This window comes from Primulina tabacum, chromosome 6 (assembly GCF_025594145.1).
Source record: "Primulina tabacum isolate GXHZ01 chromosome 6, ASM2559414v2, whole genome shotgun sequence".
In the NCBI taxonomy this organism is placed as follows: Eukaryota; Viridiplantae; Streptophyta; class Magnoliopsida; order Lamiales; family Gesneriaceae; genus Primulina; species Primulina tabacum.
Genome location: NC_134555.1, coordinates 31,454,935 through 31,481,933, shown reverse-complemented (window position 1 = coordinate 31,481,933; position 26,999 = coordinate 31,454,935). Strand labels below are relative to the sequence as shown.

At 36.1% G+C, this 26,999-nt stretch overlaps 1 protein-coding gene and 1 pseudogene across 1 annotated transcript; one reads left to right on the top strand and one right to left on the bottom strand.

Moving 5' to 3' along the window:
* LOC142549231 (cytochrome P450 714A1-like) lies at positions 1-7,103 on the top strand. Its single transcript, XM_075658069.1, has 5 exons — positions 1-393; positions 3,572-3,801; positions 4,128-4,378; positions 5,111-5,486; positions 6,696-7,103. Exons 1-5 carry the CDS (start codon positions 54-56, stop codon positions 7,101-7,103), a joined length of 1,605 nt encoding a protein of 534 aa, XP_075514184.1. The 5' UTR covers positions 1-53.
* Positions 6,984-24,711, bottom strand: LOC142549232 (uncharacterized; annotated as a pseudogene).
* Positions 24,712-26,999: the final 2,288 nt, after the last annotated feature.

Genomic DNA, 26,999 nt, shown 5'->3' with positions numbered 1-26,999 from the left:
AAAATCCCTCCAAGACTTCACATTAAAACCAAGAAAATCCGATCGATCGAGAAATGAAACTCCCTTTTCTCTCCGTTCTTTTTATTCTCTTCTTTTCTCTTGTTCTCGTCGTAATAACCAAGCACGGTCTCCACATTCTTGTCGTAATCGTATCCGTAGCATCGTCGTGTTTCGTGAAGATCGCGTGCTTTGATCCATGGAGGATTCGAAGGAAGCTCGAGCTACAAGGTATCAGAGGGCCTAAGCCTCGTTTTCTATATGGAAATGTTAGGGAGATGCAGAGAATTCAAGTGAATTCGGATGCGAAGAAGAGTGAAACTGATGGAGAATTTGTGGCTCACGATTATACTTCCACACTCTTCCCATACTTTGAGCAATGGAGGAAAGAATATGGTAAAGTTTTTTTTTTTTTATTTGTTTACCTTGATTTTAATATTAATATTTATGCCATTTATTAGTTGATATTTGCATGTGTTTGTGTGTATATATATGTATATATATATTTGAGTCATTTTATGAATTTTTTTGGGTAAATTTAATCATGGAAAACAAATTTAGTTGAAAAGATTCATGTCTGCATGAAATCAGAACTACAAAATTTTAGAACTATTTAATATGTAGGATAACGAATATATGATCGCATCAATGTTAAAATTTCATCTTATGTAAATGAATTTAAAATACCATGAATAACAAAAATTAAATAAAGTTTGTGTTTGGATCGAGAAATTTAGATTTAAGATAGATTATAGATTTCAAGTGACTAGATTGAAGAGCAACGCAAGAGATTTTAAATCAATATCTCTAAGTTTGAGTCAAATTGATACCATAATATATATGTTTTTATCGATCCAAACACAACATAACTTATTCCATCAATATGGTTGCATTAGATTCAAAAGTCACAATCAAGAGGAAAGATTAAAATAAACATGCACAAGATTATGATGGCTGCAAGTCTAAGATAAGGTCCGAATATTATTGATCTAATTAAAGTGAATTTTTTTTTTTGAACGTTCAAGGCTAAATCTTGGCCCCCGAAAACGACAACCACTTCCCAAACTAAGTTTCATTTCTTCAAAGTTCCATCTTGTGCTAGTAACATTTCATTGAAAAAGAACACAAAATACATTGCACTAAACACCTTTCTTGGATTGATCTAGCTATTACACTTTGAAAGTTTCGTTTTGATCATGTATATTTGTCTATTTGTGTTTGATTATCTAAGTTGTCGAATTTCAGTCTTAATCTTGTATATTTAATTTTTGATAATAGTAATTTCTTTTGTAATTTTAATCTCTTTCTCGTCGGGAGTGCTTTTGTGACACTGATTTGGTAAAGTTTGGAGTTTTATATACTTGAAGAAAGATTTGGGTCATAAATATTGCCTAAATTATATAGCCATTTTTATTGAAATGAAAACTCAATAATTGGCTTGGAATGTCAATGATGCATAGAGATCGAAAAATTCGAGCCCGATGTAACGATAAATTAGGGCCGTTGGATTCACATATTTAAATCATGCGGGCCGATTCAATAGGAATAGGGGATTAGTTAATCGTAGGAGTAAGAAAAAATATAGAATTTCGATACATCGATGTTATGGTATCGAAAAAACGTTGAATTTATCGAATTTTCTGTATATCGAAGATTTCGATCGGTACGGTAACGATATCTAATTTTTATGTTCGATAATGATATGATATTTGAAAATTTCGGTATATATTGGAATACCGATAAAATATATAAAAATTTTAGAAATATATAATATTTTAAAACAATAAATTTATAAAATTTTAAAAATATAAGATTTTTCGGTGAAAAACGGTATATGTAGATACCGTACCGAAATCTCGATATACCATACAATTTCGATATAATCGATATGTTAGTTATATGTACCGAAATTTTTGGTATACCAAAAATTGGTTTATCAAAATTTTTGGTACGATAAGAAATACCACAACTGGTTATTCTTATGCCATGGTCATGAAAGATTGGCATTTAGAGTTTTAAACTTAAGTATTAAAAAAGATTTAAACTTATTTTTTTCTTTTTAAAAAAATATTGTTAATTAAAATTTAAATTTCATAACCGTACATGTATTTCAGACGTTATCATGTCAAGATCTACATGTACTCCTCACATGCCATACATTTGAATTAGGGAAAATTAACAAAATCATAGATTGTAAATCGGTCTATTTTTTTGTTTTTAGATATTTAATTAGTCAAAATTTGATAGTGTTTCAATAAATATGTTTTTTTTTATTATATTTTTTTTTCACAAGAGTACCAATATGATGCTGATGAGAAATTAATTAATATAAAATCAAGTAAATTTTGTCCCCATTTTGACAAAACTTTTCCTAAGTAAAAACATATATATATATAAGAAAACATTTAAAAACCGTGTTGTCCTGTAAGTCGGTCTAGATAGAATTTGCATAGAAAACGTAAGATTGTATTTGGATGAAAGAATTTAATTTGGAAGTAGACATTTGATTTGATGAGAAATTCGAATGGTAGATCTGAAATCGAATCGTTACATTTTACACAAGTCAATCAATGCTATGGTGAATTTAAAATCCATCCAACATAAATTCAACAAAACAACCAATGGATTTGAAATTCATATTTTCAAATCTCACAATCATCCAAGCACAAACTTAATGATTTTTGGTTCATTTGAGAGACTTGATCAAAAGCGCCATCGACATTAGGACAATCCCATGTCGAAAAGGGGTCACTTTGTACAAAAATGTCACACATACGCCCGAAAAAGTAGGGAAAAGAAAGGACAAATTATTGAGACGATATTCAGACAGGTGCATGTGCATGGGCACACGTAGGAATTGGATGTCCCAAAATCCTGAAATTTTGCTAATTATGATAGCACCGCACATGCATTGCAGGAGCACCCCAGTTTTCCCACAAGACTCGCGCAGACAGGCCGGTACAACCCATGCATGTGTTTAGGTCTTCCACTGCCCACGACATTAATTATCACTTGAGTACTAGTCACTCCATGCATCATATGTCAATCAAAACCCGAGTGGACCAAAAGAGAAACTGTCTCCCATGCATGTTTCAAAACCGGAAGACCGCGGTTTGGTTCTTGTTTCTAAAAATATGAAACTTGAATCTGAACCGTATGGAATCATACATTAATATTTGATTTTAAGTTCTCTATACATAGATGAATTAATTCTTGCAGTTAAATTACTATGTTTATATAAATAGAGAATTTTAGCTATTTTTTTACGAGACGTGTGCTGGTGTGTGCAGTGTCACATCGACATCTCGATGAAAAAAGACTAAAATTATCAAAAATTTAAGAATCATGACTTTTTAGGCTTAAATTTAACAACATTGAGAACCAAAATCTAAAAATTGTTTCATTTTGTTACTTTTTCAACTTTCGTTGGAACCGGAACACCTTCGATCAAGAATCATGATAAGACCTATAACCGATATTTAAGTTGAAAGACATTAAACGAGAATATAGTGATTTCGATCCTATGACAAAATTACATGTAATTAATTAGTTGATGAATTAATGTCGTTTGCAGGTCCAATATACACATATTCGACAGTGAACAAGCAACATTTATACGTGACCCACCCAGAAGTGGTGAAGGAAATGAACAATCACAGCCTATCTTCGCACTTGGGCAAGCCTTCGTACATAACAAAGAGACTTGCCCCAATGCTTGGCAATGGGATTTTGAGGTCCAATGGGCACTTATGGGCACGACAAAGGAAGATTGTCGCACCTCAATTTTTCATGCACAAGGTCAAGGTAATTTTATAAAGCTATTGGTCTGAGACTTAAATCTGATAATGATTGATACAAATAGGAAAAAAGAACAAAACATAACACCGATTTATATCCTTTCGGTCTCTTTACTATGACTCTTTTATTTTTATGTTTGATGGTTCTAGTATCGCGAATTTACGGTATCATACACGCCGAGGCGGACCTGAGGGCCAGAATTTGGGAGGGGCTCGGAAATTTTTTAACAGAAAGATGTTTATATATTAAATTATCAAGTACCATACTAAATAAAAAAAGATGTTGTATTAATATCAAATATATACATATATATTTGAAATTAAATACTGCAGGGAATGGTGGGATTGATGGTTGAATCTGTGGAGTCATTAACTGGCAAATGGGAGGGATATATAGAAAGCCAAGGTGGAAACATGGCAGAAATCCTAGTTGAAGAGGATTTGAGATGCGTTTCCGCGGATGTGATCTCAAAAGCGTGTTTCGGTAGTTCGTTTCTGAATGGAAAACGGGTTTTCACAAAGCTCAGGACCCTTCAAAAACTCATGTCTAGCCAAAACTTCCTTTTTGGTTCCCATACGTTTGGGTATGTTTTTTTAACCCATTTTGTATTTTATTATCTTAACTCGCTTTCAAATTAAAAACAAAAAAGGAGACGTTTAATATGGGAATATATAATCTGGAAAATTCATTCAAAAGCATTTACTATTTTAATTGGATATTAATTGCATGTTTTATAATCTGTAATCTAGTGGTATATATAGTAGGACAATATATTTTAATTGGGGAAAATGTCCGTAAGTTAGTTTATTTTGGATTTCGATCTTTTAAATAGTCAACGTTCTGTACGAGTGCGGTAACCTTTTTTTTTTTCTTTTTTTGTTTGCTGGTCTTATTTTTTTGGAGGTCATGACGTAAAAAATTGCAAACATAACACCAAATATTGTCGAAATATTCATCAAAGCATCAATATTGGGACAGAATAGGAGTGTCTCGAAAAAAATTATTACACTAAGAACGAACTTCGTCTGTTTAAAAAACCAAAACACTAAATAGTCCACTTACATGATCAATTATGTTTTTTTCTCCTTTTCATTGGGTCGATCGATATTTTATAACATATATAATATAAAACTCTCATGGATTTCTTTTTCAATTTGATTTTTCTTTGGGTTGATGAGATTATCTTTATATTATTTGAAGAACCAAACTGCTAGATAGCGCGAGTAATATCAATATAATGCACCTGGATAAGTAGACTTGCTTGAAGTTGAATAAAACAAAGGTTATATCTCGAAAAATAACTGCCCAAAAGCAGAATTTTCTCGACGGGGCAACAGAAGAAAATAGAGCAACTGGAGAAGGAGATAGAGTCGCTGATATGGGACGCCGTGAAGGAGCGCGATGGAGAATGCTTTAGCGGAAACAAAGATCTGATGCAGCTGATTCTAGAAGGAGCCATGAACAATGTTAATGATGATGATCATGTTTCAAATTGCAAGAAATTCATAGTGGACAACTGCAAGAACATCTACTTTGCTGGCCATGAATCCACCGCCGTTGCTGCGTCATGGTGCCTCATGCTGCTGGCGTTGCACCCGCAGTGGCAGGCTCGGATACGCGCGGAGGTGGACGAGGTCTGCCTTGCCAATGGGGGAAGCTTGGATGCGGACTCATTGCATAAGTTGAAAACGGTAAGCATGCAGTTCTTTTATTTTATGGAATCAAATTATTTTCAAAAAGTTTGTTTTACTAATTTTTTTCTAAATTACATTTATGGTACTTTATGTTTCTTTGCAATTTTGATCATCTATGTTGTCAAATTTCTGTCTTACTCTATTTTTTTAAAATCAATTTTAATCTTTTTTCCGACGTGACACTAACATGACACTAATTTGATAATATAGAGTATTAAAACCGTAAAGAAACAAACATACATAACTAAAAGAAATTTACCCATTTCTTAAAATAAAAATTCCATGTGGCTAAAATATAATAATTTTTTTATATTTTCTTTGCTTTCTTAACGCAGTAATTATTGAATTAAAATATTAATTTTAATGGTGGACGGATTCATAAATTAAAAATGTTACATTATTACTATTATTATTATTTGCAAGAGTATTTCAAAATAATTACTAAACTTAATTACATCATAATATATAAAATTAATTATGTTAACATTAAACTCTAATGAAATCGAACTTTTTTACACTTGAAATAACATATTTTCTCGAGTATATATATTTTTGACTCTTGGTTAAATATTTAACCATTGAATCGAACTATTTAAGATTTTTTTTAAAAAAGGACTCGATTATCAATATTTTGAAATTTGGCGTAAAATATTTAATAATGAGTACATATTTATCTACGAACTTGTCCAAGAATTTTTTGTTTGTAAAAAAAAATAAATTAAAAGAGGTTTCAAATTAACTCCTTTTGAAGTATCTTAATGGCATTGTAGTCAGAACTTTTGAAGTTTAATTAACAAACAGTCTTTTTAGTATGAAAGATTGGTGAAATTGTTTTTTTTTTTTAAAAAAATTATCTTTAGATATGAAATTTTGTAAAATGGATTTTCTTTTGATGATTTTCCAAAGTAAATCTTATAGTTGTTTTCCAAACTTCATAGCACTTCACTCTCCTCCTCTTCTATTCCGATGAAACTTATTTTTGAGTGGAGGGTATTACAATCTCAGAGCTCGTCTTAAACTTGATACATTGGTGTCATAAGTCATCGTCGATGAAACTTATTATTACCTTCGAGAGTTGTATGTAATAATAATGATGGAAAAAAGATATCATCTGTCCATGACCAAAACTTGAAATGTGTTTATATTTTTACAATTTACTTTCTATTTTTGGAACATAAAAGACTGACTCCATCCCAATGGATGCAGACAACAATGGTGATCCATGAGGTGCTAAGGCTCTATCCTCCGGCAGCATTTGTATCAAGAGAGGCACTTCAAGAAACTAAAATTGCCGACATTGTGGTGCCAAAAGGAGTGTGTCTGTGGACCTTAATCCCTACTCTTCACCGAGACCCTGATATTTGGGGAGCCGATGCGAACGAATTCAACCCACAACGCTTCACGGATGGGATTTCCAATGCTTATATCCCGTTCGGGTTAGGTCCTAGGTTGTGCTTGGGCAAGAGTTTCGCACTCGTTCAGCTCAAAATCATTGTTTTTCTCATCGTTTCGAAGTTCACGTTCTCCTTGTCACCCAAGTATAGGCATTCACCTGCTTTTAGGATGATTGTCGAGCCTGGACAGGATGTTCATTTATGCATTCGAAAACGTTAGACGAAGAAGGTGTAGTAGAATACCGAGTTGGTTGAATAGTTTGTGTATTTTGGGTTAAGAATAATATATTCAGGGGAGTGTTGTTTTGTTGAGAATGAACTGGAAGGGGCAGTCATCTTTTAATTGGAATTATTCTGGTAAGGAGAATGAATCACTGCCCATACTTGGCATTTCACTAAGGTTGTATTTGGATGGTGTAAATTGGATTTGAAGACAAGATTTAATAGGCGTTGAAAGAATTTGAAAGCTATCATATTGATTCACAAACTGAAAATAAAGGGTAATGAATTTCAAAAGAATGGAATTAAATTATCAAGTAGGTGAGATGGATTTGCACATAAATATTAAAGTCTTCCATTTCAAATAGTTCGATCCAAACATATCCTTAAACCTCTCCTGATAATGTAATGGGAAAATGAAGACTTTTACACACAATCAAATTTTTTCTTATCATATCTTATATTCCACTGCCTAACTTACCTCCAGTGGTAAACTCCCTTCTGGTGGAAAAATATCACCACACCTTAGTACATGAGCTTCTTTCAGTTTCATTAGCAATGATGAAGAAACCAATATTCTTGCCTTTCCATCTGCATCATCGAGGAGGCGAATATCAAGTCACGACTTGCAAACGAGGCGCTTGTGCAGCTCCAAATACTGTTTGGAGGAACTTATCAACAATAGATACAAATTCTTCAGCCTTTTCTTCCTGAGGCAAGTGCCCGCAGTTCTTGATTATCTCTAGGAATGATCCAGGAATGGCCCGTGAGAGTCTTTCGGCATTCCAAGCCGGGACAAGTCGATCCGTGTCACCAGTAATGATCAGTACTGTTGTTCATTAAGTAAATCGAGACAGTAAGAACCATATTTTTATCATTCGAATATACTATCAATTAGGTTGAAGCCAGTGCAAATACACTATCCAAATCCATGCACGTTTACAACTTGAATCAGTAGAATCGGAAGAAGTAAATAACTAAATTGGACAAGACTCGATCATAAAATGTGGAACCAACATCTGAAGGACATCGACAAGTATAATTCTGCTTTACATGAACAAGTATAATTGTTGCATAAGTTTATGTGTGAAGCACAAGATCAGCTCTTCAATTCCTTGATGAGACATTTTAAATATGAATGTGATTACTAACTGATTCAGTGATTATTCTCAGGCAATCGACTTAAGTTATTCAGCAGAAACGTTGGAAGTTGGTTAACATTTTCCCATTTGACTCGGCAGGAATGACCGAATCGATCCTTGTATTATAGTTACAGGATTGAAATTGAGATTATGACCATAAATGCGGTCACTTTACACAACAGAATACATAGAACATTTTGTTCCAATTTCTTATAAACACTAACTTCTCATCATCCTAATTCATCAAGAATCCACACACATTTTCTGTTGCATATTTTATCCACCACCGCATTCATTTTCCAAATTGGAAGTCTTTGAATTTTAGCATCTATTTCTTCATAGGCAATCACGTTAGTGTTTTGTCCCATGTTACGATGGAACTTCTATCGTGAATATTTTGTAGAACTCGTAGTTGAGGACAACGAAGAGCAAAACCATAGAAAGATCGACAACCACCAGAAATACTCGCCTTTCGAGTGGAGACGCATAATATTTTACACATGTAGATATTTAAGGTTTCTTCGGACATATAATTCTTAAGCTTTTCATAAAATCGATGATATAGGATGATCCGTGCTAGTTTTTCACTGTATGAATTTGGTTGGGCTTATCGTTTTAAAAGTATGTATGTGTTTTAAATCGATCGAACATGTCTTCATCTGTATATACGGTTTCTGAATTGAAAAATATGTTTTTAAATACTTTTATGAATCGAAATCTAAGTGGAAAAAAATTACAAATTTTTTATGTTTATGGACCTGATGTAATGGGATGATAACTGATAATATGAACTCATCCTTTATTGGAGTAACATATGCGGCCTGATATCAATATCCATGGAGAAGTTAGAGGAATTTCAATGCTATAAGTTTGTCTGGTTTATGAAATTTTTTGCATGAAAGATGCATTCTGTTATGATAAGTCTTATGATCTGATTTGAAAATTATGTCCATATACTATATAAATCATGTTGTATATCATGTTCAATTGGCCCAATTAGCTTAATGTTTCACCAAACAATCTCTCTTTACATTCTCTTCCCACATAAGAATGAATAGGAACTTGAAGAAGAGCATACCTAAGGACGGGTTAAAATGAGAAATTTAGAATTGCTGTTGTTATTCGATTTTCGCTGTTGTTATATCGATAAATTTTCTACTGATATATTTAATTAATGTTTTGCATTTTGGGATGTAGGCACAAATTTTGTTATGAAATAATATACTAGTTTTGGTTAAATTATGGACTACGAGACTTGTTATTTTCGAATTTTATTTGAACGCAACGTTGGTGTCATATCTCGGCTTCAGGGCGTGACAATTTTATATCTAATGTGTTTTTTATTAAAAGTTATAGCTGCAGTAATTGTACAATTCAAATATTTTTAAAACGTACAACAACCGAAACGTCATATTTCGATCCTTCCTGTAAAGTTTAATATGAAATATATGTGAATATCAATTTTAGTCGAATAAATATATTTCAGTAATCAATTTATTAATTCCTGTCTAAATTCCATAAGCTGGAATCCTTTTTATTGAAATCAGAAAATGATGACAAGTACAATAATAAATTGTCCTACAGTTTACAAAACTAAAACTGATATATCATATATTACGGACTAAACTCTGTGCGTTGAGATATTACGGACTAAACTCTGTGCGTTGAGACAGCCTGTCACAAACCCAGATAAAAGAGTGTTGGAGCTATGTCGGTGATAGCCTAGCACCGTAAAAAAAATATCACCGTTGGTGTTAGGCCTGTGACAGCCCAACCAACTATTGCGCAGACCACTTCACATGGATATTAGTTCAAACCGATTAAGGCGAAATGCTAGGTCGTCGCCCGCTTTAAGAGACGCGTTTCACCTATGCTCTGGTATATTGTCAAATGAGCTAGGCGCACTGCAACGGCACCCTGTTGCAGTGATAAATAGGCAAGGGTTATCACGCCTTACTGGACAGGGACAAGAAAAAAAGCAAGTTCAGACTAGGATTAGGAAGATTAGCCTCTTGGAACATAGGAACATTGAAGGGCAAGTCAATAGATTTGGTGGATGTCATGCAAAGAAAGAAGGTAAACATAGCTTGTCTTAAAGAGACAAAGTGGAAGAGAAGCAAGACTAAGGAATTAGGATAATGTTTCAAACTTTTCTATTCAGGAACAAATAAAATTAGAAATGGAGTGAGAATAGTGGTGGATAGGGATGCATTGCTGCGGTTAGGAGGTTTGGGGATAGAATTATGAAGATCACTTTAGCAGTAGAATCAGAGATCATTTATATTATTAGTGCGTATGCATCACAAGTGGAATTAAATGATGAGACTAAGAAGAAATTTTGGAACTCTCTAGGAGATGTAGTCAGTAGAATCCTCCGTGAGGAAAAGATCTTTTTAGGCAGAGATTTAAATGGCTATGGAAGTAAGGATAGAGTTGGGTATGAGAGGGTCCATGGAGGTCAAGGCTTTGGGGTTCAAATAACACAAGGGTTTCTATTCTAGACTTTGTTTTAACTATTGATCTTGGGATAGTAAGCACTTTCTTTAAGAAAAGGGAGAGTTATTTAGCAACTTTTAGGAGTGGGCAATGGTGGTGGAACAATGAGGTGCAACAAGTCATTAGGGAAAAGAAAATAAGGTTCAAGTATTCAAGAACAAATCAAACTAGAAATGGAGTGAGAATAGTGGTGGACTGGATAGGGATGCATTGTTGCGGTTAGGAGGTTTGGGATAGAATTATAAAGATTACTTTAGCCTTAGAATCAGATATCATTTACATTATTAGTGTATATGCACCACAAGTGGAATTAAAAGATGAGACTGAGAAGGAATTTTGGAACTCTCTAAGAGATGTAGTCAGTAGAATCCCCCGTGAGGAAAAGATCTTTTTAGGCAGAGATTTAAATGTCTATGTAAGTAAGGATAGAGTTGGGTATGAGAAGGTCCATGGAGGTCAAGGCATTGGGGTTCAAATAACACAAGGGTTTCTATTCTAGACTTTGTTTTAACTATTGATCTTGGGATAATAAGCACTTCCTTTAAGAAGAGAGAGAGAGTTATTTAGTAACTTTTAGGAGTGGGCAATGGTGGTGGAACAATGAGGTGCAACAAGTCATTAGGGAAAAGAAAATGAGGTTCAAGAACTGGCAAGAAGGTAGATACCAAGGATCATATGAGCTACAGAAACAAGCCAAGAGACTCAGTAATAGAGCAGTAGGACATGCTAAGAAAATAGCTTATGATGATTTGTACGATAGGCAAGGTACAAAAGGAGAGAAAAATATTTTTAAGATAGCGAAAGCTAGAGATCGGAAGATTAAAGACTTGAGACATGCCAGGTGTATCAACCGTGAAGATGATAGAGTTTTAATGCAAGATAAAACTATCCCAGATAGGTGGAGGGATTGTTTTATGAACTTACTCAATGAGACAAGTACAGAGGAGTTAAGCGCGGGTAGACATGAGATGCAGAAAGTAAGACATCTGGTGTTCCATCATAGAGCTATTGCTAAGGAAGTAACAGAGCCACTGAAGATGATGAAACCGAGAAACGCAGTTGGACCGGATGAGATACCAAATGAGGTATGGAAGTGTCTAGGGAAAGTTGGAATCCAATGGCTGACTAGGCTATTTAATAGGATTCTAGATACTAGGAAAATGTCAGATTCATGGAGACAATATTAGAATATTAATTTATAAGAATAAAGACGATATACATGAGTGCTCAAACTACAGAGAGATTAAACTTATGAGTCACATGTTGAAGTTATGGGAGCGAATTATAGGATCTATAATTTAAAAGATTGAGGACATTGGAGAGGATATAGACCATATGATTAATGAAGGTGAATGAAACAGAGGATGACATCAGGAGTTGATAAGCACGAATTGTATAGCGTTTTAAGGACTTTATTTTGTCGTATTCGTGCTTATCTGGCGTTTTTATTCCGAGTTTTGCGCTTAATTCGTACTATTATTGCCATTTGCAGGCTTGACCAAAAGATGATAAAAAGCCAAAGAAAAGAAAGAAAAGTCAAGCGTCGCAAAGCCATGTCAGAAATACCCGGAAAAATAGGAAAATAACACAAGGAGAGCACCCGGACCCCTACACGGAGCCCGTGTAAGGGTCCGTACCTAAAGAAGCCGAGAGAAGATTTTCAGCGAGCTACCATGGACCCTAAGACGGACCCCTACACGGGGTCCGTGTCCAGCATCTCCCGGAAAGAATTTTTAATCGAAACTACACGGACCCTACACCTGAGGCTTACACGGGGTCCGTGTACCGTACTTTCAGATCAGATTCGCGAAGATTTTAGGAGATTTAAGAAAGAAATTAAGAAGATTTGGGAGGACTTTTTGATCGGGACTTTGAGCCGACTTTTGGAGAGAAAAAGAGGCGAGAACTTTGAGACTCTTGAAGACGGCGACGGCTTGGGAGAAACGAGAGGAAACCGCGCACTTCACACTCAAGATCCGCGCACCATCGCTGAGATTTTCTCCTCTATTGTTCTCTTATTTTCATTCATGAATTCGAATATTAGATTTGATTCAAGTTTGGAATTTATGGAGTAGTTTTCTTGTGATCGGGATCACGATAGGGACAAACTATTGATTTTGTTCGTTCATTGGATTATTTGATTTATGGATTAATTTTATGTTATTGATTAAAGTTGGCATAATTTTCGTGCTTTTAATATGGCCAATTATTTGCATGTTTGTTGTTTGATTTGACTCGAAAGAGAATAGATTAAATTTAGCTTCAAAAATATTAATCAACACACGGTTAAATCGACTAGAAATAGTATTCGGTTTCAATGTGGGATTTTAGGCGACAGCTGTGATTCCATTGTTGAATAATGCGTTTTTGTTTGATTAAATTCAATTAGAAATAATTGGACAGTTAAATGAAAATAGAATTATAAATTCTAGAAATAGATTTATAGTTAATTCAGGGAATTTCATCGTGACATCGAATAATTTGTGATTAATTAATTCCAATGCATGACTAAAATCAAAGTTAGGACCGTTGTGTGTTCCCGATCATTTTATTAAATTTGGAAATATCCCAAGTTTCAGCCTGTTCTCCAAAGTCGAGCGCAATTAAGAATCTAGCATAATTTAATTTAATTTAACTGGTTTAAATTATCATCAAATCGCTATTATTGTTTGCCCAGATTAATTCGAATAATTTAAATCTTAGTATTTAAATAATAGTCTCTGTGGGATCGATACTTGGACTTTTCGTCCAATTACTATAACTTGACCTAGTCCGCTTGCTAGAATTTTTCCCAACCGAAATCGTCGGTCAAGGTTTTGGCACCATTGCCGGGGACTATTTGTTTAATATTAGGATAAATTATTTATTTGAGACTAGGCATTTATTCTTAGTTCTTATTCTTATTTTTTTTAAGCATTTTTATTATTTTTTTATTTCAGATTTTTGCTTTCTTTGGAGCTTGAATTGCGCACTTGAATTTTGATTGCAGAGTCTAGCTCGTGTTATATGAGCCGTGCTCAAGACGTCGAAAGTCTAGTGCCACTTGATCTAGAGATTGAAAGCACTCTCCGCCGCATCCGTAGAGCTCGAAAGAACAACAACTTGGCTCTTGAATTCGAATCTGAAGAGGAATCTGAATTAGAACTTAAACCAGAATTTAAAGCATGGCCGGAGAAGAGGATAATCGTACTTTGATGGAGCTCCATCGACCAGCATTTGGAGGCTATGGTTCTAGTATTGTCCGCCCTACAATTCAAGCGAATACATTTGAAGTGAAGCCAGCCGTCATCCAGATGATTCAACTCCAAGTCAAATTTGGAGGATCACCATCTGAAGATCCCAATGCACATCTGGAGAACTTTCTGTCAATCTGTGATACAATCAAGTGCAATGGGGTGAGTACTGATGCCATTCGACTCAGAATCTTTCCATTCTCCCTGCAAGGAGAAGCTATGGAGTGGCTTCGAGACCTTCCAACTGGTTCTATTACTACATGGGATGAGTTAGTCGAGGTCTTCATGCACAGGTATTTTCCCCCAACCAAGATTACACAGTTGAGAAATGAAATTACATCATTTAGACAGAGAGCTGGAGAATCATTGAATTCAGCATGGGCAAGGTTTAAGAAGATGTTGAGAATGTGCCCGAGACATGGTTTTTCGATAGGCCAGCAGGTTGAGACGTTCTACTACGGGGTGGACCCATCTGTGCGATCTATGCTTGATGCCGCAGCAAACGGTAGCCTATACAGGAAAACGCCAACCGCAGCGCTTGAAATCATATCTAATATGGCAGAGAGCAATGTAGGTTGGCAAGACAATCAAAGGGAGAAGAAAGTAGGATTCCTTGAAATGGATGCCTTGACAGCGATCACAGCAAAGCTTGATGGATTGACACATCAGATGGCACAGTTACAAGCAAATAAATCATTACCAGTCAAGCCAGTGCATCAAATTCAGGGAAACGCTGAGATAGTTGGTGGATCATCATCTAGTGATGCACCATTCATGCCAGATATGTCTTGTGAGGGAATACAGTGTTTTGGAGGGGATTCAGTGAATTATGTGGGAAATCAGGGTCGACAACAATATAATCCATACAGTTTCTCATATAATCCGGGCTGAAGGAGTCATCCGAATTTTGGGTGGAGGCAGTCAGAAAATACTGTAGAGCAACCATATTTCCATCCTCCACAGCATCCTACACAGCAAAAGCCTCCTCAGCAACCACTTAAACCTCCGCAAGGTACTGGACCTTCTATGCCACCCGGTTTCAAGCCACAGGATAGCAAGTCGAGTCTTGAGGATATGTTAGCCAAGTACATAGCCGGGAATGAGATGAGATGGCAAAATCACGATGCCATGATGCAAAGAGTGGAGACTCAACTAGGGCAGTTGGCGACACAAATAGCTACACGCGCTCCGGGTTTACTACCTAGTGACACGGAAAAGAATCCAAAGGGTGTCAATGCAGTCACAGTGACGTCTCCCATAAAGCAAGAGGTAGCTGACGTTGAAGAAAATGTGAAAGAAAAGAGGTCATCCAAGCAAGAGCCCGAGGACGCAAGGAAAGCAGGTAAGTTTCTAAACTCGAATCCCACTGTTGATATTAATTCACTCCCGTTTCCCCAGAGAGCAAAGCAACTGCAACTGGATACTCAATTTTCAAAATTTCTTGAGATTTTCAAAAAGCTGCACATAAATATCCTGTTTGCAGAGGCTTTAGCTCAAATGCCCTCCTATGCAACATTTCTTAAAGAGATTCTATCAAATAAGAGGAAACTAGTGGATTTTGAGACAGTGAAGCTTTCGGAGGAGTGTTCTGCAATTTTACAAAATAAATTACCTCCAAAAGCTAAGGACCCAGGTAGCTTCTCTATTCCTTGTACCATAGGGAATTCATTTTTTGGTAAAGCCTTGTGTGATTTAGGTGCAAGCATTAATTTAATGCCTTATTCATGTTTTGAGAAGCTAGGAATTGGTGAAGTTAAACCTACTACAATTTTCCTACATTTGGCTGATAGATCTATTAAATACCCTAGGGGAGTAGTAGAGGATGTTTTAATGAAGGTTGACAAGTTTATTTTCCCAGTGGACTTTGTTGTGTTAGATATGGAAGAGGATCGTGAGATTCCTCTTATTCTAGGAAGACCATTTTTAGCCACTTGGAAGGCTCTGATAGATGTACACAAGGGTGAGTTGGTCTTGAGATTGAATGATGAAAGTGTAGTGTTTAATGTTTTCCAATCCATCAAATATCCCAATTATACATCTGATTGTTTTAGAATTGATGCTACTGACGAGTTTGTTGAGTATGGGTTGCAGGAATTACTTGGTGAGGATCCTTTGGCAATCTGTATGACCCATTCAAGCCCACAAGAATTGGGAAATCAAGAGCTGGACGAATGTATTCATTATCTGGAAGCAAGCAGACCGATTTCAAAAACGGTAAACTCTAGGATTGGGGAGCTTGGGCATGTCCCACGACCTTTAAAATCATCCATTGAAGAAGCCCCAATCCTAGAGATGAAACATCTTCCTTCGCACTTAAAATATCTATTTTCACTTGATAATGATAAATTGCCAGTGATAGTTTCCTCTACTTTGATAGGTACGGAAGAAGAAAAGCTGTTGCGAGTTCTGAGAGATAATATCAAAGCCATAGGTTGGAGTATTGCAGACATCAAAGGGATCAGTTCGTCCATGTGCATGCACAAAATTCTGATGGAGGCTGACCACAAGACATCTACCCGACCTCAAAGGCGTCTAAACCCAGCTATGCAAGAGGTGGTAAAGAAAGAGGTGATAAAGCTACTGGACGCAGGTATTATTTACCCGATTTCTGATAGTAGGTGGGTAAGTCCAGTACAAGTTGTTCCGAAAAAAAGGTGGGATCACTGTAGTGAAGAATGAAAACAATGAGTTAATTCCTACCAGAAATGTTACAGGGTGGCGTGTTTACATTGATTATAGAAAACTTAACGACGCCACCCGTAAAGATCATTTCCCCCTCCCATTTATTTATCAAATGTTGGAAAGGTTAGCTGGACATCCTTTCTACTGTTTCCTGGATGATTATTCGGGTTATATGCAAATTCCTATTGACCCTGAAGATCAGGAGAAAACCACTTTTACATGTCCTTACGGGACATTTGCATATAAACGAATGTCATTCGGTCTATGTAATGCACCAGCAACTTTTCAACGCTGTATGATGGCAATTTTTCATGACATGATTGAGGATTTTATAGAAATATTCATGGATGACTTTTCTGTCTTTGGATCTTCTTTTGATACGTGTTTGATTAATTTATCTAAGGTATTGGAAAGATGTGAGGATTCAAATCTGGTCTTAAATTGGGAAAAATGCTATTTCATGGTGAGAGAGGGAATAGTATTGGGACACAAAATTTCTGAAACTGGGATTGAAGTTGATAAGGCTAAAATTGAAGTGATAGAAAAACTCCCAGCCCCAACAAACATCAGAGGAGTGCGTAGTTTCCTAGGCCATGCAGGGTTCTATAGGCGCTTTATAAAAGAATTTTCTTGCATTGCTAAGCCACTGACAAATTTGCTGATAAAAGATGTGCGCTTTGATTTTTCTGATGAGTGTGTGCAGGCATTTCAAGTTTTGAAAGAGAAATTAATCATCGCACCTGTGATTATAGCACCTGACTTGGGGTCGCCATTTGAGGTGATGTGTGATGCAAGCGACACAGCTCCGGGGGCAGTGTTAGGGCAAAAGACGGAAAAATGCATCCATGTCATATACTATGCCAGTATGACACTATCAGCTGCCCAACTGAACTATGTCACTACAGAGAAGGAGCTTCTTGCTGTGGTTTTTGCTCTGGATAAGTTTAGATCATATCTGATAGGGAGCGGGAGCAAATTTGTAGTGCACACCGATCATTCAGCCTTGAAATACTTGATGGCCAAAAAGGATGCAAAACCAAGGCTAATTCGCTGGATTCTTCTGTTGCAGGAATTTGACTTGGAAATAATCGATAGGAAGGGAATAGAGAACCAAGTTGCTGACAATCTCTCGCGTCTGGAGAATCCAAGTTCAGCCACAGGTGACGAGAGAGCGCTGCAACTGAATGAACTGGATGAGTTTAGGTTGGATGCGTATGAGAATGCCAAGCTTTACAAGGAGAAAACCAAACGCTGGCATGATCAGAACATCGTTCATCGAGAATTTGTGGTGGGACAACTGGTATTGTTATACAATTCTCGATTGAAGTTGATGCCTGGTAAGTTGCGTTCCCGGTGGTCAGGACCATACACCATCACGCAAGTTTTCCCCTATGGGACAGTGGAGATCACTAGTGAAGCAACCGGAGCATTCAAGGTGAATGGGCATAGGCTGAAGGTTTATCATGGTGGTACCATGCCCGATGAGCCGACCACTGTGGATCTGCAGGATCCAAACTGAATACAGGGAGTAAAGTCAGGCTATCGACTATAAATTTAGCGCTTGCTGGGAGGCAACCCAGTGTTTAGTTTTTGTTTTTCTTTAATCTTTTATTTTAATTTTCTTTCTTTTTCTCTTTCTGTTTTATGCATATTTCGTGAACTAATCTTAGAAATTGGTGGTGTAGGTAATTTATTCACTGGCGGTGGGATATCTCAAGTGTCGTGATTCTATTAGGACGAGCAGATTCAGAACGTCGAATAGGCTATGGAAGTTTTTGTACAATTCTTGCATCTTGTGTGCTTGAGTGTTTCTTTTTCCTATTCCCTTTTACGTTTCCTTGTGCATTCGATGTCGTTCTTTTTAGGAGTTGCTGTGCTCTACCCCATTATCACCACCTACTCGTCATTTTTCCAGGGAAGTGTGTTTACTTTAATTGTCTTGTTTATACATGTTACATCTCTTTACACTGAGGGCAGTGTCGACTTCAAAGTGTGGGGGTGGGTCAGTTTTGTTACACATCGTTGCACAACACTTAACACCACTTTTCACGTAGGATGAGACTATATCTAGAGAAAGAATCCTTGTTTTACTTGATAACCGGATTCATTTGTTAGATTTTGGATCACTCGGTAAATCGTTTCGTGACTAGTTTTGAATAAGAGGAGTCGTAGTTGCAAAGAGAGAGTCAGACATAAACCAGTTCTGTATTAACATTTCATTCCTTGCACGTGGTCAGTCTTTTGCTCATAGAAAGTGAATTGGTGCAAGGTGAACTTAAAAAAAAAGAGAAAATTTTAAAAACTCTAGAACTCGTCTGATTAGCCCTCGAAGCGAAAATACGAACGATGATGACTTAGGGATGATTTAGGCGATCTTTGGACCGTTTAAGTCTTTCAAGCCTACCTGATAAATCATTTATTGTCTCTAGTAACCCCTCTTGAGCCTGTAAAAATCGAATGGTGTGTGTCAATGACACACAATTAGACCCCATTCGTAATTTATTCAATGTCCCACATCAACTACCTAAATTTTAGCCTATACATTTTTATCCTACGCGAACGTTTGAGAGAAAATAAACCCTTCGAGCGCTTTGAAATGTTCCAAAACTCACATGTGCGGAAAAGACATATCTAAAGGAGTTGTTGAACTGCCTTTGAATGAAAAGAAGTGGATTTATTGAAAAAAAAAAGGTTATAAAGTGTATCGTATTGAAGACACCCGAAATATCCGTGGGTGAAAATTGAAGGACAATGAGAAAGGAAAGAGATAAGAGAGCTCTAAAGATGATAAAAGTACAGTGATCGGTGACGAGTTAAAGAGTTGAATGAATGCGCTGCTGGAAAATATTTATTTTCTCTCATTTTTTATTCCCATGCCTTTTATTGTAGCCGTGCACCTTGGCCTTATGTTATAAGCTTAAAAAGACCTATTAACCAAGTCATCGTCGTTCAACATTTAGTAGAGAGGGGTATGAAAGTCGAGCATATGGGGCGTTACGAAAAAAAATATATAAATATATATATAAAAAAATGAATATAAGTGATCCTGAAACCAAGTAGCTGTTGATAAGTATGAATTCTGACTTGCACACTACACACATTTCGTTCCGTTAATCTTTATTGGGTAATGTTTGAATCTTGATTTGTGATGAAAACGAATCTTGTGATATTCGAAGCATGATCTTTTGACTGGGAGTGAAGGAGTTTGACAAATTGAGAAGTTTTGATTGAACTACTTGAGTTCTGAATCTAAAATATGTTTCATCTTTATTTCTTGTCTGATTTGTTCGAGGACGAACAAAGGTTAAGTGTGGGGAAGTTGATAAGCACGAGTTGTATAGCGTTTTAAGGACTTTATTTTGTCGTATTCGTGCTTATCTGGCGTTTTTATTCCGAGTTTTGCGCTTAATTCGTACTATTATTGCCATTTGCAGGCTTGACCAAAAGATGATAAAAAGCCAAAGAAAATAAAGAAAAGTCAAACGTCGCAAAGCCATGTCAGAAATACCCGAAAAAATAGAAAAATAACACAAGGAGAGCACCCGGACCCCTACACGGACCCCGTGTAAGGGTCCGTGCCTAAAGAAGCCGAGAGAAGATTTTCAGCGAGCTACCACGGACCCTAAGACGGACCCCTACACGGGGTCCGTGTCCAGCAACATCCGAGAATGGAAAATTAGCGTACGAAGACGGACCCCTACACGGGGTCCGTGTCCAGCATCTCCCGGAAAGAATTTTTAATCGAAACTACACGGACCCTACACCTGAGGCTTACACGGGGTCCGTGTACCGTACTTTCAGATCAGATTCGTGAAGATTTTAGGAGATTTAAGAAAGAAATTAAGAAGATTTGGGAGGACTTTTTGATCGGGACTTCGAGCCGACTTTTGGAGAGAAAAAGAGGCGAGAACTTTGAGACTCTTGAAGACGGCGACGGCTTGGGAGAAACGAGAGGAAACCGCGCACTTCACACGCAAGATCAGCGCACCATCGCTTAGATTTTCTCCTCTCTTGTTTTCTTATTTTTATTCATGAATTCGAATATCAGATTTGATTCAAGTTTGGAATTTATGGAATAGTTTTCTTGTGATCGGGATCACGATAGGGACAAACTATTGATTTTGTTCGTTCATTGGATTATTTGATTTATGAATTGATTTTATGTTATTGATTAATGTTGACATAATTTTCGTGCTTTTAATATGGCCAATTATTTGCATGTTTGTTGTTTGATTTGACTCGAAAGAGAATAGATTAAATTTAGCTTCAAAAATATTAATCAACACACGGTTAAATCGACTAGAAATAGTATTCGGTTTCAATGTGCGATTTTAGGCGACAGCTGTGATTCCATTGTTGAATAATGCGTTTTTGTTTGATTAAATTCAATTAAAAATAATTGGATAGTTAAATGAAAATAGGATTATAAATTCTAGAAATAGATTTATAGTTAATTCAGGGAATTTCATCGTGACATCGAATAATTTGTGATTAATTAATTCCAATGCATGACTAAAATCAAAGTTAGGACCGTTGTGTGTCCCCGATCATTTTATTAAATTTGGAAATATCCCAAGTTTCAGCCTGTTCTCCAAAGTCGAGCGCAATTAAGAATCTAGCATAATTTAATTTAATTTAACTGGTTTAAATTATCATCAAATCCCTATTATTGTTTGCCTAGATTAATTCGAATAATTTAAATCTTAGTATTTAAATAATAGTCTCTGTGAGATCGATACTTGGACTTTTCGTCCAATTACTATAACTTGACCTAGTCCGCTTGCTAGAATTTTTCCCAACCGAAATCGTCGGTCAGGAGTCTTACGCGATAGAAGGATGTATGGGAGATTAAAAGGAGAATGTTATAAGACTATTGTTCGACCAACTGTGCTTTATGGCTCGGAGTGTTGGGTTACTACAGGATTACATATGCACAAGATGACATTAGTAGAAATGCGTATGTTAAGATAGATGTGTGGCAAAACACGCAAGGATGGAATTAGAAATGAAAAGATTACGAGCTATATAAGTGTGCCCCCATAGAGGATAACTTTAGAGTGAGACGTCTAACATGATTTGTCATATGAAGAAGAGATCAAACACGGCCTCAATCCAACATATCTTAGATTGACAGATAAATGGAACAAGTAGAATGACGAGTAAGCCATTGAAAACTTGATTAAAGATGGTTAAAGATTATATTTTAGATCTTGGTTGAACAGATGGCATGTGAGAAAATCGCTTAGTTTGAAGAACTATTATCCATGTTGCTGACCAAGCAACTAGCGGGAATGTGCTACGATGATGATGATATATAACGGACTAAAATGTTGCACCTTCACAGTTACATGACCAAAAAATTGAAAATTTGTGACCTTTTTTTAAATACTTGAAGAAATAGCGGTTTTCTTTTAAAAGATGTCATTTTTCTTCTTCATATCTTTGTTTCTTCGATATTTGCTCTCTTCCAAAGCAAGAAAAGACAACAGGTAGTTGCATTATCAAAATAGACAGAAAAGTCTTCTAAAAGGAAAAAAAAGAAATTTTAACTTTAAAACCTGGACAGGAGATGTTATTCAATCTTTCCGCCAGTGGCGGCTTTAGATTAGATGTCTCATCTGTTAGCACAGCCACTGTGTATTCCACCAGAGCCTTGTCCCAGCCCTTAATTGTCAGCGGCTTCATCATGAAAAACATTTGATTACTCAATGTTCGGAAAAAACGGGTCAGCTTCGTTGTCCAGCCGAGAGGAATATCAAGTATTCACCTTTGTATAGCCCCGTAAAACAGTGTCAGAAACTTGATTTGGATCACACCATGAAGCTCGAATGGCAGGTATTCCAAATTTATCGATTATGATCCTTATCTGAAATCATGAAACGGAACTCTTGACTAGAGATATAGATATATAAAAAAAATTATCATGATCACAATAGCACATATTTCAAAACTATTCGGAAATCTACTATTACTCGATCCAGAGTAAAAAAAAATTCTTACCAACATCACGCCGACTGAAGAGCGCGGGAATGCTGAAAGAGCTTTCTTATAAAGAAAATTTACCATGACTCCCATCCATTTTACAATGCTCACAACTGTGTCAGCAATGTATTTAGTAAACTTTACTAAAATATTGCGAAGAATTAGAAATAGAGTCTCTGAAGTTGTTGAATTTGAGTTGTTTTCCTTCATGTAGCTATCTATCCCAGCTTGATCATATTTCCTAACATTCCTCTTGAAAAATGGTGCAACAATGGCTGGGGCAACAAGGATTAGAGCAGCTACACGCTCTGGTGCCTCAAAATATGTATCTACAGCAACAAGGGAACCACCAGAGTGCCTGAACTTCTCCCAGTAAATACAATAAGTACCGGAGATCTGAACTTAATATATGTAAAATTAAAGATTATTAATTTGGTCCGACAGTACTGTTACATTTAATTTATGTATTTCTTACTCGGAGTCTCAGACAAAGTAACAGAGCTTTAAAATCAGTAAGCTAAAAGCTATGTTATCTTTAGCACACTCACTCAATAAAACACTCAGATAGGATAGGGGAAGGGTGATTAAATATTTAATTGGTACCAATAAAAATAGCAGCATCCAGTTCACTTTCCGATAGCACATACCCCACAAGAATGACCTTCTCAGCAGCTAAGAAATTGATGAAGAAGAGTGTCGCCAACACGGAGAATATCATTGAGTAAGGATTTAAAGGTGTCCCATCTTTGTTATACGTAGATGAATGCTTGATAGCATTTACCCTTTATGTCAATCCAAAAGCTGGTCTATCAAAGGCGAGAACCTTTGATCCCATGATCTGGGCTAAAGGTTTCATTACTCGATTCCAAGAAAAAACCGAGGATCCGAACCCATGTAACATAATCAAAGGAAAACTGACCCTTTCAGTAAGACCACATGTCCCTTCTTCTAATGTTTTTAATGCGGGAAACTCAAAATCACAAATTTTGTGGTGGAACTGTACCCCATTAAATTCACAGAAACAACTATCGGGATCAGCTAAAAGTGTTGGATCTTCTATTTCCTCCTGATCCGCGCCAGCTATTCTTTGTGTTTTTTTATTTGGTTTTGCTCCAATCAGTTGCTCTAGAAACATTCAGGAAACACCCTTTAGCATAAAATTAATACCAGTCAATGTGCATCAAACAAATAATCTGAAGTAGTGATTTTCTGTTTCGTGTAGTTCTAATCATCCCATCCTAGCACATGATACTCGAATAACCATCGGAAAAATCGAATGATACTCATCAGTTAGAGACAGAATTCTTACTCATAGATCGAATCCAAAACTTCACCCACCCTTTTTAATCTTGTATGTGGCTAACATGAGGACAACAAAGTTCAGTTATTCCTTTACATAATTCTCAAAGTCCAAGCTATAGCAAGCACTTATGCAACCATTTCCTAAACTAATAAAATAAATAAGTTGTTAAAAGACAAATCTTGCATATCTAATCAATTTCACATGAGAATTATCCGGCGCCGGCGCCACGGATTCTAACCCAAGAAGAGAAAGTCCTTAATGGGAATTGAAATTTCATTGAAATGTTACCCCAATATCCGGCGCCGGCGCCGCTGACCGGAGGAAAAGAAGAAGCAGAGGCAGCGGCTTTTGCGAGAAACTTCAGTTTCGAACTGGGTTTTTGGCAGGAAAAAGACGCAGAAAAACAAAAACCAGATGATTCTCATCTCCGAAATTCCCCGAAATTTACTCTGATCAACGATCTTTGTTTTTGATTTTGGGAGCTTAACAATGATAAACTGAGGATTACCATACACTGCACTTGAACTCATTTGTGGTTTTTCCTCAAAATCCTTGAAAATTTATGCGGAAAATATACCCAAAAGTCTCTATTATTAAAGTGTCTCGTAAGAATGAACTGATATGCTCTTGTTCTGGAAATTCTTCTGCGGGTTTTCGTCCAATATAGATAACGGAAACCACGTCGCATCTTCTCATTACAGGAGATTATGATACAGTGTGTACCATGGTAGCATCAAATTTGATGGAAGGAATCATAAAAAAATTAGAAATTTTGTGTTTGAACAGAATGATTTTTTAATTAAAATAAATAATATGGATCACTCGTTCGTATGAACTTTATCATCTATTATTTATTTATTTACACGTCATAAATTACCAAAATAAAATAAATAAGGCAGAAACTTATGTGATACGGTCTCACGAGTCGTATTTGTAATGCTAATCTCTTATTTGAGTCATCTACGAAAAAATATTAGTTTTTATGCTAGAGTATTACTTTTTATTGTGAATATCGGTAGGGTTGACCCGTCTCACAGATAAAGATTCGTGAGACCGTCTCACAAGAGACCTACTCAATAAATAAATAACAACCTTTCCTTTTTCGGGATTTAATTTAAAAATTGTCGACATATTCTTCTATAGATGAAGAAGTTGATAATTCCTGGATCATAAATTATTACTATCTTGGGAAAAAAGAATTAGTCACCATGCGTGTGTTGAGATTGAGATTTGGACCTAACTCAACCCCGAAAACTAGCTAAAAGGGGAGCATTATCCAAGACCATATATATAACTCTCAGATATTTTATCCAACCGATGTGAGACAACTAACACACTCCCCTCATGTCCATGATTGAACATCTAGAGCGTGAAGTTTACAAATGACCCAATTATGGGCAGAACGGGTGACCCAACTATGGGCAGTCTAACACATAACGGTGGAACATGAGCTCTGATACCATGTTAAGATTGGAACTTGGATCTAACTCAACCCCAAAAGCTAGCTCAAGGAGGGGATTGTCCAAGACCATATATACAACTCTCATGTATTTTATCCAACCGATGTGAGACAACTAACAATGTAGGTTCACATATATATGGAACTAATATTGGTTTCATTACATATATATTTTTTTATAAATCAGAGAGAACAAATAACACATCCAATAATTTAATCGATTCAATCAATGATTTAAAAATATTTGCAACTATGGTGAATTCACGAACCAAGAAGAGAGCTATAATGCGTGTTGTTGGTAAAGGGTTGTTTTCAGAGGAAGTGAATAAAGTGAAGCTTGATTTCAAAAGATACCGAGTTTATTTCGAAATGGAAGCAGATAAGTGGAGCTATGTTTTATTGTTGAGTATTTTCTGGTGAAAGAATTGTTGATGACATTGTTACTTTAACACTTGTTTATGTAACATTTGACTTACTTTTGATATTAAATATTTTGTGTACACATATATTTGACACAAGTTCTATTTCATATATTCTTCGATTATTTGTTTATTTCAATTTATTATCATTATATTATACATGGTTTATGTAATGCCGAAAACTCGAACACACTAACCACATGCATGCATGAAATTTAATTAGAAGTTAATTCAAATAAGTGGTGTAAAGATAACGACAAATGCGAGAGAACCAGAGAAGATTTTGATAAGGTTTCTATTTTTAGAAGTTTAGGAAATGGAAACTCTAGATTTAGCAATCCAAATTAGGAAAGCGACAAATTTATTTTTAGTAAGGAACAAACTTTTGCTAGAAAATGAGAAGTTTTGGGTTTACGATACTAGAAACGAGTAGCACTAAATATTTTTAAATATTTTTTGGACTTCTAGTGGATTAATTATGGATTTAATTAATTCCTTAATGACCTAGATTAACAAGGATTTAATTAAAGAATTAGGGCCTTTAATCTAACCTAAAGCTCATTTAGCAACCTAATGATTTAATTAAATAACCCTAGCCACCCTACACCCATATCACATGTCTCTAACCATCAACACACACACACACACTCATTCAAACCCTAGGGACATCGAATCCTACAGGAGATGAAGGAAGGAAGTTTTGCGTCTCATTCGTCTTTCGTCGCGACGTCGCTCGTATTTCTTAAGAATAAAGGAACAAGACTTGTTTTCAAACCCTTCTTTATGAACCATCCAATCCATAATTTTTCATGTATTTGATTTTGTGTGAAAAATTTATAAGGATGATGGTTTTCAAGTTCCTACAAGTGCATCTCATGTTTTCATTAATGATTCTTGATCTTTTATCAATTGTTGATGGAAGGATGCAAACCAAAAAATTTAAGAGTCGATTTAAACGTTAAGAGTAAGTTTTGGAAGGGATATAGCCGCAAGAGTGTGCCCCAAGGGCAGCACCAACCTGCACGCTATTTACATGCATGTCGTGAGGGTGACGGGGGTTGCTTGCGTTCTATCGGCCATGGGGCTGCATGGGACCCAAGCCATGGTCTTGAGGGAAGGATAAGGGTTTTAGAAAGGTCTAGAGAGGGTTCGGTCAGGGCTTGGATGGGCTGGTTTAGCGC

Bases quoted from the DNA above. Each gene is read 5' to 3' on its own strand.
- LOC142549231 (XM_075658069.1), top strand. From the start codon at position 54: ATGAAACTCCCTTTTCTCTCCGTTCTTTTTATTCTCTTCTTTTCTCTT. The intron at 394-3,571 runs GTAAAGTTTTTT...TGTCGTTTGCAG, and splicing joins GCAATGGAGGAAAGAATATG to GTCCAATATACACATATTCG. The intron at 4,379-5,110 runs GTATGTTTTTTT...GCCCAAAAGCAG, and splicing joins TTTGGTTCCCATACGTTTGG to AATTTTCTCGACGGGGCAAC.